The sequence below is a fragment of the Zalophus californianus genome, chromosome 14, assembly GCF_009762305.2.
Source record: "Zalophus californianus isolate mZalCal1 chromosome 14, mZalCal1.pri.v2, whole genome shotgun sequence".
Classification (NCBI taxonomy): Eukaryota; Metazoa; Chordata; class Mammalia; order Carnivora; family Otariidae; genus Zalophus; species Zalophus californianus.
Window position 1 is genome coordinate 57,120,967 of NC_045608.1, and position 22,281 is coordinate 57,143,247.

The 22,281-nt window shown below is 40.6% G+C and overlaps 2 protein-coding genes and 1 non-coding gene across 6 annotated transcripts in view; 1 reads left to right on the plus strand and 2 right to left on the minus strand.

Annotated features, from left to right (window-relative positions):
• Positions 1–206: 206 nt before the first annotated feature.
• Positions 207–19,927, minus strand: SLC39A6 (solute carrier family 39 member 6). Of its 4 annotated transcripts, none has more exons than XM_027575433.2 (11): positions 19,279–19,553; positions 17,932–18,090; positions 16,650–17,384; positions 14,986–15,169; positions 13,807–13,976; positions 12,352–12,570; positions 7,760–7,865; positions 5,121–5,498; positions 3,803–3,883; positions 2,515–2,705; positions 1,265–1,417 (listed from the first exon to the last, which is right to left on the minus strand). In XM_027575433.2, the coding sequence occupies exons 3-11, from the start codon at positions 17,373–17,375 to the stop codon at positions 1,265–1,267; spliced, it is 2,208 nt and encodes a 735-aa protein (XP_027431234.1). In that variant the 5' UTR covers positions 17,376–17,384; positions 17,932–18,090; positions 19,279–19,553. The 4 variants fall into 4 exon arrangements, with proteins under 4 accessions (XP_027431231.1, XP_027431234.1, XP_027431232.1 ...); XM_027575431.2 differs by lacking the exon at positions 19,279–19,553 and adding an exon at positions 18,661–19,080; XM_027575430.2 differs by lacking the exon at positions 17,932–18,090 and having other exon boundaries at positions 207–1,417; positions 19,279–19,927.
• On the minus strand, positions 2,145–2,217 carry TRNAN-AUU. Its single transcript has one exon. It is a non-coding gene; the product is annotated as a tRNA-Asn (tRNA).
• A 106-nt stretch (positions 19,928–20,033) lies between the features above and the next one.
• Positions 20,034–22,281, plus strand: part of ELP2 (elongator acetyltransferase complex subunit 2) — a 54,621-nt gene continuing 52,373 nt past the window's right edge. Inside the window, exon 1 of the mRNA XM_027575428.2 lies at positions 20,034–20,288. Coding sequence (XP_027431229.1) covers positions 20,151–20,288 — 138 coding nt within the window. The 5' untranslated portion in view covers positions 20,034–20,150. The remainder of the gene's footprint in view (positions 20,289–22,281) is intronic.

Consider the following 22,281-nt stretch of genomic DNA (forward strand, 5'->3'; position numbering starts at 1 on the left):
ACAAGGGGCTGTGGGAGGAGGAAATGAGGAGTCATTGTTTAATGGGTATAGAGATCCAGTTCCACAAGATGAAAAAGCTCTGGAGATCCATGGCACAACAATGTGAATATACTTAAAACTAATGAGCTGTATGCTTAACTATTTATTTATGTTATGTAGTTATGTAAAAAAAAAAAAGAAAAGAAAAGAAAATCGGATATCTGATATCAAGCTGACATGGGAAATTTATTTTGTAGAAAAGCAACATCTAGAGAATGCCACAGACAGCCCTAGTATGTCTAAAGTACTACATATAAATGATAATTGCTCATAACGACAACACTGAAGCACTGAAAGATACCAAAGTATTTTCTGAATCCAAGGAGCCAAATTTTACTCAGTATGGTTTTCATGTCCTTGCCTATCTCAAAGCTCTAATAGGCTGACATTTGGTAAACCAGATAACCAGAACATTCAACACCCAAGTTTTCTGGCCATACATAGACTTACTCATACTCATCTGGTAAAACTCCACACAAATATTTTAACATTCCAATTTCTTGGTTAAGCTATATATTGCTTGAATTCATTAAATATACTTAGACTTCTCTATTATACAAAGTTAAATGTACAACTAAATTAGTAAAAAGTGCTCACTGTGGTTTATTCTACTCTGACAAAAATGTTTTATGAAGGTACTCTATACTAAAATTGCCTTTTTAATTTAAATTTTTTCTTCTGTTTTGTAACCAGTTTTGTGACTTTTTTTTTGGTAAGAAATCTGTGCCTTCTTAATTCTTACAGATTCTTCTTTTTTTCTCTTTATTTCTTAGCTAAACTTCAGTATGAGCTTTATTGGTATCTCAGGCTTTGTGTGTATCCCTACTCCTAAATGCCAACCGTTCTTCAGAGGCCTGGAATCCAGCATGGGGCTTGCTGTGTTAAATTAGTTCTAGAAAAAGCATTAAAGACATTTTTCCTGAAATATACAGAATATGTCATGCCAAATCTCTTGTTTATACAATAAACTGGTAAAATTGGTAAACTGCACATATAGCTCATATTCCAAAATAGAATAACTTAAATATTAAAATGTACCTTTGTGTTACCACCATAACTGACCTTATGAGCATAACAAATGGAACTATTCAATAAAAAAAAAATCACAAAATCCACTAACCGTAAAGGCTGCATATCACAGCATATGAACTCTCATCTTCCTATGACCTATTCATAACTACAGACAGCAATACTTTTTTAAGCTATTCTAGCATTTATGCCCTAATTAGAAATTTATACGAAACACAATTTTATGTTCAAATATGGAAATAAGCAACATAATTCCAAAACCCAAAAGTATCCCAGCATTCTGTAAAAAGAAATATCCCCAGCGGCTACATCCATGGTCACTAGCATCATTGTGCAGCATCTCAGGTACCTTAAAGAAAAAATAAGAGCAATGTTTAAGTTTTCAGAACCACAGATTAGTTTTTAGAATAATTTACAGGGCAGTAATATTAGCTTTAAAGGTAGCTGGATCTACTGAGCCAACTCCTTAAAACAGGACCATATACACACTGACTCTAGCTAATAATGTCACACAGCATTTCCCAGCAGTTTAATTCACAATGATTATTCGGTTTGCTCCACTATGAAACGAAGAGCTATACTGATTACTCTGCTTTAGTTACTGCCTGTAGCTGAACCAAACATAACATGTGGCTTACCTAAGTTCGGAGATATGGAAATTCACATATAAAATAAAATTTTAGCAATCCGACTGGTTGGGATTGTTATGAGGACTTTGGTGACAAAAAGAAGCAACTCCTTTGTCCATTAATAAGGAAATTATGAGCATTCTGAAGTATACCCAGTATGCCAACAACATGTGGCTTGTGCTGGGTTTCCAACAAATCAATGCACAGTTGCATGCCTGATTACTGAGCGTCTACTCTCAAAACGACACATCAGAAAGGGGTAGATATTTCTGTGTATCTGTAATTGGGCAGGATAAGGTGTGCTTGTGATCAACAATCTAAAAAGATAAACTCTAAAGAACCTGTATTTTCTATGCTACCTTATAAAGTATAGACTCACTTATTACTGCATTTACTCTAAAGCCTTTTAAAAATTTATTTATTTATTTATTTAAAAAGTAAGCTCTATGCCCAACGTGGGGCTTGAACTCACAACCCTGAGATCAATAGTCACATGCTCTACTGACTGAGCCAGCCAGGCACCCCCTAAACTAAAGCCTTTTAGAAATGAGGTTTCATGGGGGTGCCTGGGTGGCTCAGTTGGTTAATCATCCGACTCTTGGTTTTGGCTAAGGTTGTGATCTCAGGGTCCTGGGATTGAGCCCCATGTTGGCTCGGAATCTGCTTGAGATTCTCTCTCTCCTTCTGCTCCTCCCCCCACCCTGGGACTCTCTGTCTCAAATAAATAAATCTTTTTTTTTTTTTTAAGAGGTTTCACTGAACATTTTCTTTATTTTATTGTTAGTCAACACTGTAATTAGACTTCTTAAAAACTTACCATATCAACCAGAGCAACATACATGAATAAGCCAGCAGTAAGTGCAAATATCCACATAGAAACATTTTCAGCATAATGACCAATGAAGATTCCCGTTGCCATTCCAAGATAAGCCAGCATGGCTGACAAAGCGTTATAAAGAACAGCCTGCTTAACAGTCATGCCAGCCTTTAGTAAAACAGCAAAGTCACCTTTAACAGAAAACAAAAAAGGGGACAAAGTAATGAAAGAAATCACTTTTCAGACATATACCTAAGAAGCTTCTCAATTTAGGAAATTCTCTCATTTTTTTGAAGGAAAAAGAAAGCAGCAAAGAATTTCCAGGGGTAACAGTGTTAGTGTAAATCACCCTAATAGCTCTATAAATTAAGGTATTTTTTTATCCAAAGTTTTTCTTAAGGCTTCCACACTGTCAGTGAATGATAAATGCCATTAACTTAAACTTGTGCTCTTGCACGGTCTTCAACAAGCTTGTAACTGGGCACAAAGAAGAGAGTGGAGAACACACATAAAATGATCATCAAATGATAAAGGCAATTTGTAATTAAGAGCTAAAGAGTCTAAGGTTCTAGTTATAAAAGCATAAAAAGAGAAATTAAGATCGGAATAGCTAAGGGAGGCATCATGGAATATGAAGGATCTAGAATGTGGAACATAAACCAGATGCTGAGGATTATAAGCATCCAGCAGGCAGATGGGAGGCCTTTTGAATGGCAGAACACATGCCAAGGAACAAAATTGAAAATGGCATCACAGGTATGTTGCAAATATCAATCTATAAGAAGAAAAACAAGGACATGAACTGGGATCCAGAACAACTCTAGGAAGGTTTTTTAAATCCTGGTGACAGAGGAGAAAAATATTCAAGGCACAATTCATCAACTTCCCTTTTCTTTAGCTCCAATGAGAGTCTCTTTGCCAATTTCTTTCTGTTAATGGAAGATGATTTCTTTGAATCCCGTGGTCTTATTCATATTATAGGTATGAAGATAATGATCACTGATGTCACCAGTATGCTGGTATAAGAAGGCATTTGGTAGGGTAATAGGACAAGAGAGGCGGCCCAGGTGTCTCTCTGGCAATCCCACAGAGGCAATTGTGTAATCATACTCACAGGGTCAGAGTTCTGGCTGGAAACAAACTTACACTCAGTCAGAAAAGAAAGCTAGCTAGGTTAGTAGAAGGCAGGAAAGTTACAAGGAAGCTTGCTGGAACTATCAATAGCAAATGCCAGTGACACTAGGATACTTCATCCCCCTGGAAAATACTGTTTATGTGGTTCTCTTACCTAATTCATGAGGCAACTCGTGACAAAACACAGCAACAGAAGTACTTAAACCACTCGACAAACCTTCAGTAAAAGCAGCGCCTGGGTAAAAATCAGAGAAAGTTTGGCTACATTTTTAAAAAATGGCTTTTTTTAAAAAATGGCGCTTTTTAAAAAAAATCTTATCAGCATACAAAATGAGGTAAAAGAAGTAAACTATATCCTGGTCATGAATTAACAGAACTTTCCCAGCTGCACTCTGCATCTTTACAAGTAGTTTTAGATTACATTCAATTAGGTTTAAATTTCCCAGTGGAGCATAAGCAGGTACAACCGAGAAGGGAAAGTTCCACTATGTTTCAGAGTGATTAGAGGATCTTAGCACAGATCTGAGAAGTAACTGTTATCACATAGAACATTTATGTAAAAAATAAACTGACTTAAAAGGTTTAGAAGAAAACGCAGCAGTCCAAGAGTACAACTATGTACGTTTCACTGGCCTCAGAAGAATTCACTAAGTAATTAGATTTGTTTACATTCATTCTTTCACTGTCTAATAAGGAAAGTCTAAGACAAACAGCTCCCCCCATTTTAAAAGCTAACACTATATACGACGGATCGCTTATAAAGTGTGACCGAACATGTGCATGTCCTCCTTTGTTGCTTCTGCTGTGCACAGTACGTAGAGGAGGAAGCGCACCAGGTTTCCAGGGAGCCAAGGCCTGGGCTCTTCTCCGCCTGATTATAGAACAGTACTGCCTCCTTGGGCAAGTGGTTCGCCTGGCCAGGCCTCCACTGCCTAACTTGTAATGATTTCCACTGCTCCTTCCAACCAAGTTACTATAAATTTTAAGTGTTCTCTTATCTCTCGATCATGACAGAACAATTTAATAGCAAAAACTCTCTAAATTTTTTGGTAACTGAACTTATCAGGTATGCCAAGATTCCTTCAGTATAAAAGATGATGAAAAAAAGTGTTTGTACCTTAATATTGTTTATATGGCAGATAAGGGAACTCTAATGTAAAAACAACAACAACAAAAAAACGAAAACACATGCTCCATTCCCCGTTAGAGTTTGATTTTAAGACTCTACAAATTAAAACAACTTTTGAGAGTTACCACTTAGGTAATAGGGTAGGCAGTTTGTAGCACTTAATCTTATGTAACATTCATTAAGTACTTCATTGTCGAGGTAGCTACAGAAGAAATAACATTTTGATAACCTTAGAAGTTATTAGCTTTATCAAAATCACCCTATTCTTAGTTAAGAGGGGACTGGTGGTTTAACGTGACATTTTCAGAGTCAGCCAACAAGAAGCAAACACGTAGATGTGTACCAATTGCAAGGCCATCACTGAAATTGTGCAGGCCGTCGCCCATGATCACCATCCAGGCCAGTGTGGCGATGCCCGCGTCCTTCAGCTCCTCCCGAGAGTAGCGCTGACTGTGACTGTGGGGGTGGTGGTTTTGGTGGTGGTGGTGATGCAGAATATGATGGTAGTCATGATGGTGGTGAATGAGATCGTCTGACTGGCCAAGCGTATCATGAAAATGTGAATGGCATTTATTCTTGCACCCTCGGGGGACATATTCATTATAGACTTCTTGTGGATGAGCATGAGCTATCATGACCTCTTCTTCTTCCAAGATTGCTGGCTGTTGAGAATCAAAGTGGGAGGGCTCCTGGGAGTCTGTTCGTAAATAGCCTTCAGGTCCTGCAAACATAAAGGACCCTGGGTCAAAGTCAGAAGGCTTTGTTAATGTGCTTGGATACATTTCAACATTCCCACTGACAAAGTCAAAAGAGATCTTAGAGCATGGTAAGTCTCTCACATACAGAACTAAACAGAGTATTGCTGATGCAAAACATCAGGAGGTTTTAATGAATTTTAGAAATTAAATGGTCTCACATATTAAGAATGGATTTTAAACTTTAACCTCCAATAAGGTTAGCCCCCAGAGTCTCCCTTTATTTCCTCTGCCTTCTTATATTTTTTTCTTTTTCAAGTTTTCATTTAAATTCCATTTAGCTAACATGCAGTGTAATATCTGCCTCCTTAGATTTTAAAAGATAACTTTTCCCCCTGATTATAAAAGCAGCACATGCTTACTTTAGAAAAACATTTAAGAAAAATACTGAAAACAAAAAACACGCATAATCCCGTTGTCCAACTTCTTTTTTGAGGGTAAAGTTCAAGGAAAAACAAGCATTTGAAATACAGTGATCACCAAGGACAATTTATTATCTACTACTTAAGCAAAGAAAAGTAAATTGCAACAATAAAGTTTTGTTTTTCCCTTTGTCCTGTGCACTGATCACACTTTTCTCGGGCACATTCCTGACACTGTGGTCTAGTCCCAGGGCAGCCGTTCCCTCTCACTGTTAAGTATTTAACTGGACTCTGTTAGAAAAGTTGAAGAAAGAATAGACACAAGAAGAGCAAGAATATTTTACTTACTTTTTAGAAAAAAAAGCAGGACAAAAAACAAAAGGTGGGCAGGAAAGCGTACAGATAGGCAGTAGCAACTAGGCAGTTTTTCTCCCTTGTTAGCTGGGAACTATCTCGTGAGCACTTACTCTGGCCAGGTACCCTGGGAGCATGACAAAGTCTCTAACTTCAACCAAGTTATGTTCTTATGGGGCAACAGCCACATGTAATAAGGAAACACAAGTGTAAATAAGGTCATGTGAGGTACTGGAAAGCATGGGGAAAACCAGAAAAGGGTAATGAGAAGGACAGTAACTGGGAGACCTTTGTCTTTGGGTGATCAGGGAAGGCCTCTGAGCCCAAATGATGGGAGCAGGAATTTGTGTGAAGATCTAATAGGAGGCTTCCAAGCAGAGACATGCAAGGCTCGGAGATAAACCTGGTGTGCTCGCAGGATGAAAAGAAGGCCAGTGAGACTGGACATAATGAATAGTGGGAGAGAGTGGAGGGCAGGGTCGGACCATGAAGGTCATGGTGAGGAGTTTGATTTAAAATTTTAATCTTAACTCAATCCGTCCAATGCCAAGTTAATAGTCAAGCTACAGGAAAAATAGTAACTTTACAGTAGAGCATCATGTCAAGTGGCACATGACGCCACTGTAGAGGATACTATACCACATTGTGGTACTTCTGCCCCAAATGATCAATCTAGTCCTAAAAAAGATTAGAAACAGCCCAAATGAGGCGCAACTTGATCCTGGGCTATGCTCTGGACCAATTTTCTCTTTTGCTGGGGGGAAAATATAAAGGAATCATTAAGACAACTGGAAAAACATGAGTGAGGTCTAGACACTAGATAATGACATGGTATCAGCATTAATTTCCTGATTTCAATAACTGAACCCTGGTTATATAAGACAATGTCTTTTTTCTTAGGAAACATATACTGAGTATTTAGGGATAAAGAGACATCTCATCTGTAACTTACTTTCAAATGGTTTAGCAAAAAAGTGTGTGTATGTGTACTCAGAGAGAAACAGAATGATAAGGGAAGTAAAATAACTGGGGGTTGTATGAAAGATACACAAATTCTTTGTATTACTCTTTTTTTTTTTTTAAGATTTTATTTATTTATTTGACACAGAGAGAGCGAGAGAGCACAAGCAGGGGGAGCAGTAGAGGGAGAGGGAGAAGCAGACTTCCTGCCGAGCAGGGAGCCTGATGCAGGGCTCGTTCCCAGGACCCTGGGATCATGACCTGAGCTGAAAGCAGATGCTTAAACGTCTGAGCCACCCTGGTACCCCTCTTTGTACTACTCTTGAAACTTTTCTGTATTCTGAATTCCTTCAAAATAAAAAATTAGAAAAAAATGTAAATATAATATAAACAACTTACTCACTGGCAATTAAAAAGAAAAGGCATTAAATATTTCAAAAGTAAAAAAAATAAAAAGAGGGACATGGTCCCCTCTCTCTCAGATAGTCCAAACTGCCTGCAAATCACAGAATAATAAACTCCCCCCAGCCCTCAGATTTGTTAAGACTTACGATCATCTGCGTCTGCTTTCTCCTCATTTGTTGAAAGTTGAGATTCATACTTGGACAGCTGCTTCTTAATCTCCACATCATCATCAGTTTCAGGTTTTTTCTGATTCTAAAATGGCAAGGGAAAGCAACACTTTAAAACCATTGATGCGCTTATGTGTACAATTATAAACAAACAGTTATGCAAAAGACTCAGAGAAAGACAACAGAGTAAAGGACCTTTACTGGGATAAAATTCCTCCAAGGGCAGGCAGGGCCTGTAGTTAACTTACACAGCACCTAGTTGTGTGTTTTAGGCATAACAACTGCTCAGGAAGGTGAAGCATCAAGGCTTCAGTAATATGAAATGTTGCGAAATCACATATTCATCTTTCTCAATGTCCCCTAGGTCATCTACTTTAAGTGTGCTCTGGGAACCTGTTAGAAATGAACAATCTTGGGCCACACCCCAGACCTAATGAATCAGCATAGGGATTTTTATTAGATGCCTGGATGATTCATACACATATTAAAATTGAACTCTGCCTCAGGTTATCAATTTAGAACCAACTGGAGACATTTTCTCCAGCATTTAGTGATCTGCTAACCAGCTGCTTGGTTTTCTCCATCCCTCTTTTGGACACCGAAACCCCATACTTCCCATACCTAAAACTATACTGTGACACTGATTAGGAGTTTGGTATTAAAACCAAAATACTTTTCCTATAATAAAACACCATTAACAAGCTTCCTCTTTTTAAACAAATCTCTGTTAGTTAGCCTCGAATTCATCACTAGGTTTTTAACTACCTCAATACCATGCTTGAGCTATTGTCCTTATCTCTGAGCCCAAGCATAAAGATCACCATTTGAACAATGGTACCTGTGTATGATTTACGTAAATCATACATTACTTACTTACGTAGAAGTAATACTTTACTTATATGCTTTTTTTATGTAGAAGAGAATACTCAAAATGATGAAAATTGTCACACAAATAATAGATTTCTTATTTGCAGTACTTTTGAATATGACTTAAATCACCACTGGACCCGAGATTTCATTCTAGCTCTGATACCATGTAAAATATCCGTACATTCTTAGATTAAATCTAGAGTTCTTAAAGGCAAGCACACAGACACATCTTTATACCCACTCCTAGCTTAGTGCCTTCAACAGAGAAAGTACTTCAATATTTGTGACAATAACTGAATTCAGGATATCTTATATCACATCAGTTAACGCTTTCTTTCTTCTTGGGCAATGACCTAGAACTCACAGCTTAGCCAATTCTTTCATTCTATAAGTATTGGGGACCTATAATGTTCTCTATGCTGAGGGCTGGCAATACAACATAAAGCAAGATACACATGGTCTCCGTTTTCATGGAGTTTATCACCCACAGGGAGGGAGGCTTTACAGATATAACGATTAAACAGCTCGTTGATGGCAATTTTTGATATGTTTTACAAAGGAAAACCATATAGTGCTATGAGAGTGTATAACAAGATCTAACTAAGTCCCAGGGCAGGCTTCCTTGAGAAGGTGATCCTTATACCAAGACCTAAAGATAAGCAGGAGTTTGTGGGGGAAGGGTGGGCTGGGAATAGGGGTGGAGAGGTGGATTCCAGGTAGGGAGAACAGCATGCAGGAGGGCCCTAAAACAGGAAGGGGCCAACCCCATCCCAGCAATGAAAGCAGCGCAAGGTGGTTGGGGCTTAGTAGGTCAGAGACAGAGGGGGCTAGAGGCTGGGTGGCAGAAGGAGACCCTGACAATGCAAACCAAGTTACAAGTGTGGACTTTGTCCTACTAGTATCAAGAAGTCACTGAAGGAAGGATTTTGAATGGTGGTGTACAACTTCATCAGATTTCCACTGAAACAAATCACTTTGCTCTGCTCTGGGAGAAGAAAACAATAAAATACTGCAGACAGGCCAGTTAGGAAGTGGCTGCTCTCGCCCAGGTGGGAGATAAACATGGCTTAGACTAGAATGATAGCAAGGAAGAGGGAGAGAAAGTGGAAAGGCTCTAGATATATGCACTAAAACTAGTTTGGATATGAGGATAAGGGAGATGTCATAGATGATCTGCATGCTCCTAGTGTAAGCAATAACCTTCACTGGTAGAAAAAAGGTTTTGAGGCTGAACTTATTATAAAGGTCCAACTATCTATATCAAGTATGAGATGTGACCCTAATTTGAATATAGATTTCAGATTGACATATATGGTATGATATATGGAATCTCCCAGGGATGCAGAATGGATATCTTAAGGAAGATCCTTAAGGCTGAAAATGTTCTCAAAACTCACCATATAATGAAGAGTTTTTGTTTTGTTTTGAGAGAAGAAATGTAATTTAAACCTGTTAAATGAGTAATGCTAAGATCTGGACACCTTTAATAAAAGATAAACTCAATATATTCTAAAAAGGAAGAGAACAAGTAACATTTACAAAACTCCTGTGGGAAGTCTGTGTAGAAATTATGCTTACTTGCCATTTAATGTTTCTTATACGTTCAACAAATGTTTGGTAACTATCATGTGCCAGATGCTATTCTAGGCATTGGAGATGTTGCAGAGGTCCTAGCTCTTAAGAAATTTTATTCCAGTATAAACTATTTTAGAAAAGAGATCATCAAACTTCTTTGACTATAAGCCAGATTAAAACATGTAATATACCGTAATATTACTGCTGCCTTTAAAAACATTGGTCATGACAGAAGATTAATTTCACAACTCACTGAGTTAAAAATTGTTCTGTATTAAATCATAGAGACTACTTCTTAAGAGTCCCATGTTAAAGAGTACCAGATTAAAGAAAAGCTATCTATAGGTAAAATTTGAAAACTGAGTTGAAATTAGCATGCTAAAGAAATGACGGCATGTGAACTAGAGCCACAGTAAAACAAACAAACCTTCAAACCTCACCCCCACCAAAAGAGAATAAAAGATTTTTTTTTTTTTTACGGAAAGAATTCCAGGGAATGTAAACAAGTAGGATAACTCTCCAATCAGTCCAAGTGAAGCACCTGGGACGATGGTAACATGGAAGAGGGCTCTCTGGATTAAGAATGAATAAGCTATTCTCATTTCACTTCTTTCCTCTAACTTTAGGTCCAGTAAAGAGAAGGTTCACAATTTGTAACTTGAGGTCTTAGTGAAGGTCAAATCTCTAAGGGCAAATCTTCACAGGATGGAGAAGGAGGCAACTCTCCTGTTCACACACACACTTGTTTCCCACACGGCAAGAATCAACTACATTTGTTTTCAAACATCTTCATGCCAGTTAGGCTTGTTACTGTAATTGCACAATTTAATTACACATAACTCAAATTGTGAAATGATGGTGAGAATAGTTACTTCTATGAAAACTTAAGCTGAATGCTTTTGAAAGATTCAAAGGCAAGTTGTTAAAAAAAAAAAAAGACTATCAAGTTATGTAAAGCAACCACTGCATAAAATTTACAAAGCCTAGATTCTACTCTTGAATAGCCTTCCAAGTGTGTAACCTCTTGCTCAACTTGAGAGAAACCAAAATTGGAGACTGCAGATGAAGTAGCCTGGCTACAGAAAAAAAAGATCATACAGAGCTCTGACTCAAAGAAAATCTTGGTCAACATCAAATGACCAGAATATGAATGTACAAATGTTTTAAATTAAATTAAAATGTCTAAGATGTGTACATGTCCTCTTTAAGAGTTCCCATTAGGACAATCTTTTGACTGACATGCCTGGTCACATCAGTTTAAGAGGTGCCAGATAACCACAGGCGACTCATGGGGTGTTTTTACCAGAAATAAAGAGCCTATACTTCATACTATTGGCTGCCTACTATTTTCTGGCAGCAGTTTGCAAATTTCACAAAACTGTGAAAGTCACAAACCCTCTGAAACACAACAGAATATTCAGCTACTGGATGAATAATTAAAATGAATCATAAGAATTAATCATAACTACCAATAAATACCGACAGTGTATCCATAATGTTTCTTTAAAAAACAAAACAAAACAAGACAAAACACATAGAGTGCCTGGGTGGCTCAGTTGGCTAAGCGTCCGACTCGATCTCAGCCCAGGTCTTAATTTCAGGTCGTGAGTTCAAGTCCCACGTCGGGCTCCATGATAGGGATGGAGCCTATTTAAGAAAAAACAAAAAACAAAAAACAAAACAAAAAACGCCACACAAACAAAAAAACACAACACTTTATTGACGTATGATTGACAATGAAAAAGTTGTACACATTTAAGGTATATAAATCAATGAATTTGGGTATATATACCCAAGAAACCATCGCCACCATCAAGGCCGTAATCATGATGCTTTGGACCTTCAAGGCTTTGTTTGTGCCTTGTTTGGTTTTACACAAATGTTCATCCTTCACCATTCTTACCCGCTTAGGAGTTTGGAGGGAATACTGAAAATAGAGAACTCCAGGGTTATCGAGATGGAGAACAGCTTTCCATGAATGCCTCTGGAAACAAAAATTACCTCAGGGTACTGAAACCCTCTCAAATGAAGATCGTACCCACTGGACAAGCTCAGCTAACAGTCTAGTTAGAATACTACTCACATAAGTCTCTGATGCATAGTAAATACACAGGACTTTTTCTTACCTTTTTCTTCTTATCTTTAAATTGCTTGATCAATGTGAGTACATGTTCAACAAGAAACATGAAATACAAGCCACCCAGAGCCGTCAGACCCTTCCATGTGGAATCAAAATAGGTACTTTCTTCTATGTTTTGAGAAGACAGATGACTGAAAAGTGGCCCTCTCTTCATTTCCATTGCAGATTCTTCATGGCTGTGACTATGGTGGTGACTTGCATGAGACTACAGGAGAAACAGTATGTATTTTATGAATTCATTAGTTTCACACGTCAGAAAAATTGGCTAAGATAATAAGGTCAAATATGAAACCATTCAGAATTAGGCAATTAATGGGATATGTGAGAACTGGGGGGGAAGTTTAATACATTAAAATGACCCACAGGCTGCTAGCGATCTACAGCGTAATGTATAATGTGCTAAGGCACTTAACGGTGTACATTGGTTTAGTGTGATGACAGATACCTTCTCTAACAACTCTCATATAGGTAGCGGGTATTTTCAATGTTTGACAAGATACCAGGGCCACAAATGACAGGGAACTCCCAGACTCAACAGGCATACAGGGTTTACTGTTTATACTCCAGGCAGAAAAAGCCCATACTAGTCCTGTCACTGCGCTTACAAGAAGCCTAGCATGTGTCATGGGCCCTGGCAGGTACCCGAGATCAGGTGCACTGCCCCAGCAGTCTGCAGCAGGCATTAACATGAGGGCATGTCAGGGAACCGAGTGTGGAGCACAGCAAGAGTGGTGAGATGGGGGTGGTCCCAGGGTACACCCTACACACAGGCTATGTGGCGCAGCGAATATTCCTGAACATCTGCCACCTGGGGCCGAGGGAGCGTAGCACAGCAAAACAGTCTGGCACTATGTAGAGAGCTCTGGGAATGATTTCTTTTTCCCACTGACCTGTAAGCCTTTAAGGGAAACCTAAAAGATGTGATCCAAATACTTTAAGTTTTTAACAGAGCTATTAAATAAACTTTACTCAACTTATTTAAGAATTTACTTGTGTCAATGAGTATGAATCTCTAATTACACACATAAATTCAACTCTAAAGGAAAACTCATTTCTTGAGTACACAGAGAATCAGTTTTTATTTCTGCGGCTATTACATTAATGTAGGCAGATAATTTACATTGTTGCAATCTGTCACAGTAATAATATCTGAGCAGACTCTGTCTCCTTTCATTAACTGGGCCCCAAAAGTTAAATTAGTCGGTATTTAGTAAATTCCCTTAAAGAGAAAAGCAAAAAACAAACCACGAACATACATTAAGATCTAGTACAAAAATGCAGCTTTCAGTTACCAAATATATTTTAAAATCAACTTTTCTAAACCAAATTTCTAACCTTTTACGTATATCAATATAAAGAACTCTAGTGCAAACCAAAAATATATTAATTTTTTCACTGTTGAATAATGAAATATACTGATAGGACAAATGATTGTACTTACATGTGGAAGGAGGTGTAAAAAAGCATCGCCACTTAATGTCCCAACGGCCAGTGCCACAAGGAAACTTAGGAGAAATTTGAAAAACACCCGATTCATGAGAGGCACTAAGATAACGCCGAGCAAAGACAGAAAACTGATGATGGAAATGGCTATAAAGCCACCAACCCAGGCTGTCAAATAAAACACAGCAAAGGAAAAATTATACAATCAAACTTTAAAAGAGTAGCATAAAGCAACTTGTAAAAGCCAGTTGCCTTCCTTAACCTAAAGAAATACAAACTCAGTAGAAGAGGACTGTGGAACTAGGGCAATACCCATTTGCTGGTACAAATGAATAATCTGACTGAACCCTCCTGGGAAAGAGCAGAAGTCTGGTGGAAAGTTCTTCAGATGGGGGTGGAAGGGAGAAAATGGTTACCAATGATGAACTCTAGATCATTTGGGAACTGAGCTTTTGGACTCCCATACACAGCTAAATTAGGGAAGAGAGGAAATAAAAAAAAGAGAAAAAAGGAACAAAAAAAAAAGGAAAGAATGAAAGAAACTGGGAATTCAATGCTTTCTTCAGTAAACAAAGCAATTATTTGTTTACCATAGTTTTTGAGCAACGCAGCTCTACACTGTATCAGAACTGATCTTGGTTTCATTTATTAATAAGAACCAGAATTAGGCTCCTATATAGCAGATATTAACTCTGACCTTCTGAAACAGTGTGACAACATAAAAAGCCCAAATTTCGGATGGCCCTGATTTCTTGTGGGATGACCTCAGTTATAAGCTGTCTTATTTATTTCTACTTATTATTATTTTTCTTAAGGCAAGGCTAACCAACCTCCTTTCTTCACATTCAAGGCTGAGAACAATTAAGATATTTGGGGGGCGCCTGGGTGGCTCAGTTGGTTAAGCGGCTGCCTTCGGCTCAGGTCATGATCCCAGGGTCCTGGGATCGAGTTCTGCATCAGGCTCCCTGCTCAGTGGAGAGCCTGCTTCTCCCTCTCCCTCTGCCTGCCTTTCTGCCTGCTTGTGCTCTCTCTCTCTCTGTCAAATAAATAAATAAAATCTTAAAAAAAGATATTTGGAACTATGCTGAAAAATGAATAGATTGATGTAAATACAAGGAAAAGTACAACATAAATGTATCTACTTGAAATTATTTTTATGTAAGAAAGGCAACTCTACCTATTTGTAAAGAATAGGTCTTTGGAGGGATTTCAGCTTTCTTTTCACTCGTTGTATGAATCAGACATGATCTAGCGTCAATTTGATTGATGATGGCTGGGCAGAGATAGTTGAACTCCGTTGCATTCAGCAGAACCTGGATGCCCATGCCATGAGATGTAAGCAACTTTGACGCATTGAAACACTGCAGGAAACAAAACAGTGAAAATCACCAAAAAGCATTCCCATTAGATAATCCAAAAAAGTTGTCTGATGATACAACACCCTTTCCATACTGAAGCTCCTTATTTTTTCAAGTTAATGCATTAAAACCAACTTTTGTCTTGAGTACTTTGGAACTTGCCTCAAGTTCCCTGGAGATACTATGTCACAATGGGGATATCCCACCTCTTCTGCCTCCTTCTTCTTGGGAGAAGCAGGTAAATCACTAGTCATCTAGAGAGAAAGCCCCGAGTGGAACAACCTTGAGGATAAATGGACATTCACAAGCCTGTTAAGTCATTGTATTAACCTATTAAGGAAATGAGCTTTAATTTTGAGATGGAGTTCATTAGAGATTGAGAAATACGTTGCTTTAGTACTAATGCTACCCTACGTGGCCTAAACAAGCCCAAGACACGTCACTCTTCCAGCAATGACTGTATTTGCAAAACTTAGCTCAGTTCTGTCTATACACCTGGCAAAAGCTCTACAACGAGAGAATATTAAATTATGTAAATTACTCTTGCGGAGGGCAAGGCTGGTTAATAAAACAAACTTGTACCAGCAGGCAGCTGTTTCAACAGCTTAATTAGATGACAAGCTTAGTTTGAAGAGAATCCCCTCTAGGTAATCTAAGCTCCCCTTCTCACACACAAAAAATTGGCAGTAGCACCTGCTTCTCATCTTCTGTAAAGTTACTTTAAATTCCCATAGTTCTTGGCCAATACTACTCAGGCCAAATTTTATTACCGGTGTCACTATGGGAACAACCATTAGGATTATTCCGGAATTGGTACAGTCATAGGATGACTTGAACGAAGTACTCTTTAAGTTTTGCTTATTAATGCATACTAACTAATTTCTTGCTCTTGACATCTCTCAGCCAAGAAAAACTGTGTACAGTCTGGAAGTCTAGACTAGGAAAACACGTGACTTCAGAACCTCACTTCCCAGACTTTTCAAGTACCCAGCACATGGTTCTTGGTAGCCGCTCCAGTTTCAGCACTCCCCAAGTCATTGAGAGCCCTCTTTCAAGAAGGTAACACTATTGTTCTCCATGCCTTCTTTTGTGCCTTCAACCACACCTTTCCCTAAAACATGGATTCTAACTCCTGCTTTTTCGACCTCCCATTTTCTACTTTTCATTAACAATATTTACCTTCTAAAACTTTATCCAAAAATACCCTTGATTACTGCTTTCCATACTCACTTTAAATTCCATATTAGAAAATAGTTTTAGCTACCAGCACCATTCTTACCAAAAAAATTATCCTCCAAGTTTTCTATCAGGCATGTTTACAACACAGTAGAGACAAGGGCATTGGGCCAAGTGCCTGGATGAGAAAGTAGAAATTCCCTTTTCAATAACATCATTTTATTTTTACTTTATACTCCTTGCAACTAGAGATAGAATGGCAATGACAGGACAAACAAGCAGGCATAATGACAAACATTCATCTTACCTCCTGAGTATTTTCATTTGCGTTTCTGGAATACATAAAGCCTTTTCTGGGCTCACTCACAGATTCATTTGTTTTCCTACTGGCCAGCCGGCTCACCCGGCTTTTTTCTGTGATACTTGGTGGAGTGGAACTGCTCACGTCTTTGGGGAAAAATTTTCCAGGTTTTGGAGTGTCTATTGTCTCTAGAAAGTGAGTTCCTTCAGAGACAGCATTATACACAGTTGAGGTCACTTCACTAGCAGTAACATCATCCTTGATTAATACATTCCTTCTACCATTGGCACGTTCTGATCGGTGAGATCCTTTCCCCTGGCTGTTTCTGGGATCTTTACCCGAACTATCAGACTCATGGTCTGGGCAAAGAGCTTTCCGATTATTTTTACTGGAAGCAGCATGATTACGGTGAGAGTGGTGCTCATGGTCAGAGTGATGGTCGTGGTCATGGTGTATGTGGATTTTTTTAACCTTATCTATGCCTATATTCTGAAGCAATTTTCTGAACCCTTCAACTGACAAGGAATTATTTTCTCCATAGCGATGGAAAAGCTGCTGTAGATGATGTCGCTGTGTGGCAACTGCCAAGTCAACATTAATGCCAGATTCCCAATTCGTAATAATTTTCTCAGTGGTCTGAGCGAAAGCAGTTGCCGGTTCTAGTTCATGAAGGGGATTTGTGACTGACAGTGTGAAGGTCAGAATCAAGATTACAGATAAATTCCTCGCCATTGCACCTTCCTAGAGAAGACAGAAAAAAAAAATCTTGCCTTCACTTTTAAAACAATTTAAAACTTAAGAAATCTCATGCTGAAAATTGCTATCAAATAATCAAGGTTTACAGAGCATCATTTAGTGTGACTGGTTTAATGCTACATACTGTGAAAATATAAAGAACTACATATATACATAGAGAAAATATGAAGAATCCTAGGCTCTACCCTTGTATTGCTAAAACACTTGAAACAACTGGAGAACAAATGCGTGCTGAGACCATAATTAGCACTGCAAAAGCAATAGTAATTCAGAAACTGGAGATTCATGTGGTCACAGACATACTTGGCAACTTATTACTGTTTCTGTGGACCCGCAAAAGGGATCACCAGGTAATAACAATGATTCAAAACAAAACCCAACTACCACCACCATCATTATTTTATAGAATAATCTTTTAACATTAAAAAAACTAGAAATGGCAATCTCAGGATAATTCACATTTAAATCTTTTTTTAAATATATACAAATCAACTTAAGGCTTCTTTCCCCGAATCCCACTCCTCAAAGGTACCTAGTTTTGCCAGTTTCTTGTATTATCCCTTAGGATAGTTTCTATGCATACTCAAATAGATGTGTTCTTTTTCCTTTACACAAACGGGATCCTTTTTTACTCAACAAATGACACCTTTCTGTGTTGGTACATATAGATTGATCTCATTCTCTTGAATGCCTGCAAAATAACACCTCTTCAAGTAAATTAAACTTCATAAAAAAAGTATCATTCTTATGTGGCTATAAAACAGTGAAAATTTTATCACAGACTATCATCACTCATCCACACAATAGTATCTGAAACCAAAGGCCTACATTCCAAAGAGAAAAATGAAGTTGAGACTTGCGGCGCCTGGCTGGCTCAGTCAGTGGAGCCTGCGGCTCTTGAACTTGTGGTTGTAGGTTTGAGCCCCATGCTGGGTGTAGAGATTACTTAAAAATAAAATCTTTAAAAAAGTAAAAAATAAAAAATATAAAGAGACCATTTTATATATATAAATCAAGTTGAGCCTTAAAAAGCAGAACTCAGTTAAAGGGAAGGTATAGTCCAGAGAATCAGACGTACTGATATCTCAGGATGCGGCAGAGGTCCACCACCAGTGATGGATGGTGATTGTGACCAAATTCATCTGCCATCAGCCAAAGAAGCTAGCGGTCGGGTTCCGGAGCTAGAGAGCAAGGAGGGGCAACCTAGTTCTACCACTTTCAGCTGTTTCCTGCACCAGGAAAAGCTGGTAATGATACATACTTGACGGATGACTGAAGAAACCATATGAACGAATGTCTGTGCAGGTGCTCCATAACTGTCATTTGTTGCACACTGCTGCTTATCATACTGGAAGCAGTGGAAAATGGAAGTATGTAACTACCGTACGGCTAGACTCCTGAAAGAAGAATCGTCAGAGCCTGAGGTTTTGGGAATTCAGTTAATACGCAAAAGAGAAAGATTAAGAAATCATTCGCAGGAGAGGCAAGGAGCGGGGTGGGTGGGGACACGCACAGACGGATGGCTCAGTGGGCAGCTCCATGCCTTTCTCCAGGGAGGATGCTTAGACCGGCCGGCGGATCTTCCCTGCAAACCAGCATGTGTACAAGAAAAAAGAAAGCCGAAGGACAAGGGCCTGGAAAAAAGGGGCGAGTGGAGAAAATGGGAAAAGAGGACACAACACTGCTTCCAAAAGCTTTTTATTTTTAAACACGACAGTACCTTCTTCGAATATGAGATGAACAGGACAGACCGTTTCCTTCTAAAGTCCTTCGCTGCACCCCGAAGCCCAACTATGCACCCGAAACTGGGAAAGTCCGGCCTCCACGGCCCGCGAGGCTCCCACTATCCGCTGTCCACTCCCGGACCCGCGGGACTCACCTCTCCGCGGCCTCGCTGTCCCCGCGCGCCGGCTCAGCTCCCCGCGGGCGGTCCGGAGGGTTCGGAACCGGTCCCGGTTTCTCTCTGAGAAACCTCTACAGGGCACGGAGAAGCGGCGGTCTCATCTGCCCGGCTGCCCCTCGGGCCGGGGTACCGCCGCGCAGCCACCGGGAAGCCGCGCCCCACGCGCCTCGCCTCCCGGGAGCAGGAGGACAATTACTAATTACCGCCGCGCGCAGCGCGCCGCCGCGAACCACCGCCTCCGCCGGCCATGACTCCAGGGCATGCGCAGTGCGACCCGGAACCCCGTCCCGGTCAGGCGGATCCGCGTGTCCGCCTGTTCGCCGGCGCCACGGGGCTCGCAGGAGCGGGAGGGGCAGAGGCGCGGTCAGAGTGGGCTTTGAGCGCCGACACCAGCTAGCTGGGGGCCCTTTTTAAGAGCCCCACCGCGGCCCTGCGCCTCTCTGAGGCCGGAGACTCGCTCTCCAGGCCCCCCGGCCAGCCCCATCTGCTGCTGGGACCCTGGCCCGTGAGGGGCAGCGGTACGTTCCTGACAAGCACACGAGCCCCGGGTCTTTGTGGAAAGTCCTGAGCCACTCCAGTAGGGCCTTCGTTCCTGGGACGGAGGCTGTGCTTCTGCACTGGGCCACGATCCAGAAGAGAGCTGGCAGCTGCGCTCAGACACTGAGGACCACTCGCGGCAGGAGAGGAGGCGGGCCCGGCGAGGCGGGGGCGTAGCCGCCTCCGCCCCGCCCTCGGCCGCCTCTGAAACGCGGTGCGGATAACGCCAGCGGGAGAGGCGACCGCGCGAGTAGTTCCGCTCCGAGGGCGGAAGTGCGCGCCCAGGTCTCGGCCTTGGCCCAGCCAGCAGCATGGTTGCGCCGGTGCTGGAGTTAACTCACGTGTTTTGCTGCCCAAACCGGGTGCGGGGCGCTCTAAGCTGGAGCTCCAGGCCCGGGGGACTTTTGGCCTTCGGCACGTCCTGTTCCGTGGTGCTGTATGACCCTCAGGTAGGAGAAGTGGCCGGACGCCCGTTTCCATGTTCTTCGGGGCTTCCAATCCTCTGCGTGCGCTCGGGGCGGACTGTGGACGCTCTTGCGGAGCGGCGGGGAGGGTATGTGGGTGAGGAGTCTCCCATGGACGCGCTGGACTCACTCCTCGTCCTCTCGCACGCCGCGACAGCCTGGGATCACCAGGTCCTGCCAGTGGCCTGTTAGCCCCACGTAACCCCACCTGAAAGACCACCTTTTCTGAAGCCTTCCGTGGGGACTGTCATACTGTTAACTAGTTTGGGTTTTAAAGGATTTGCAATTTAGGTATGGATGAAAGCCATAATCACAGGTGCTCATTTCTGCATTTTCCTTCAGACTTATTTAATAAGCTTGTATTGAGTTTCAAAGAAATATCACTTTTATTTTGGCTTGGGAGTAGACATTTTAAAGAAGGCGCTGTTGGAGTAAAGGTCAAAGGGATTAGGGACCTAAGCAGTAGTTATAAAGCAGGACTTACACATTCCCTGAATTTCACCCAGTCAGTTGATTATTCTCTTAGTGCGTTACCTACCCAACTTTTAAAGTGCCTAGTTTTTGCATTCTTTTTTTTTTTTAAGATTTTATTTATTTATTTGGCAGAGACAGCGAGAGCAGGAACACAAGCAGGGGGAGTGGGAGAGGGAGAAGCAGGCTTCCCGCTGAGCGGGGAGCCCGATGTGGGACTCGATCCCAGGACCCTGGGATCATGACCTGAGCCAAAGGCAGAGGCTTAACGACTGAGCCACCCAGGCGCCCTAGTTTTTGCATTCTTCCCAGAGTTGTTATTGACTCCATTCTCATTGTCTGATTTTGGACGATACAATTAGTGTTGCTTCTCAAAAAGAGTCTCGCTATAAAAAAAAAGTGCTAGAAATGAAAATGCAGTGCAGGAAATAGCTATCTGTATTTCTTGTACTGCTTTATTAGTTTGATTAAAAATCTCATTATTTTTATAACCTTTTCACATTGAAATTTATATATGAAATAGTTATACTCATTTTCCGTGTCTTGAGCTTGCGTGCCATCTCTGTTTCCAAGTACTGCCATGCATTCTTAACTGGCAAGAGAAAGCACGAAAGCACGAAACCAACCGTAAACTTTACCGAGTCAGTCAGCCAAGGGCCGACTCAGCTGTAGAAGCCCATCTTTCTACAGCCATTTAATGTATTTGTGCCTGTGTCTTCCATTACATTTTTACTTCTAATGATAGTTTGGTGGTCATGTAAGGGGATTTTAGCTTACCAGAAAAGTATATTGGGCCTAGTAAGGATTTTGTTTTGTTAAATATTTGCTGTTTGGGCACTTAATTAAATATAGGAATAAGAGCATGTCAGATGCTAAAATAAAGTTTTGGAGTGATATTCAGCAAATTTTTTTTTAAAAGATTTTATTTATTTATTTGACAGAGAGAGACACAGCGAGAGAGGGAATACAAGCAGTGGGAGGGGGAGAGGGAGAAGCAGGCTTCCCGCGGAGCAGGGAGCCCGATGCGGGGCTCGATCCCAGGACCTGGAATCATGACCTGAGCCGAAGGCAGACGCCTAACGACTGAGCCACCCAGGCGCCCCGATATTCAGCAAATTTTTGAGGACCCTCAATGGGTTAGCCTTGGACTGGGTGGTGATGACCCAGAGATAATGGGTAATAATTCTTGACCATCAAGGAATTCTTAATCTAGTGAGAGAGACAGGGAAATTTGATTAAGTTGTTCCACAACTTCAAATAACATGTGTGAAATATACTAGTTTTTTCACATTTACTTTGCATACTTTTTTCTCGTCATGAGAATTTCACTTGGCATATAAGCAAACAGGAAGTTGGTGCTATTGGCAGTAGAGAAAGGGGCTCTGAAGAGGCAGGCACTGTAGCCAGAGAATTAATATCGTCACCAGTGTGGGAAGTAAAGAAAGCCCAAGTGTGGAGGGATTTTGCTGAAAGCAATAGTCTCAGAAGCTGCTGGGAATTGGCTATA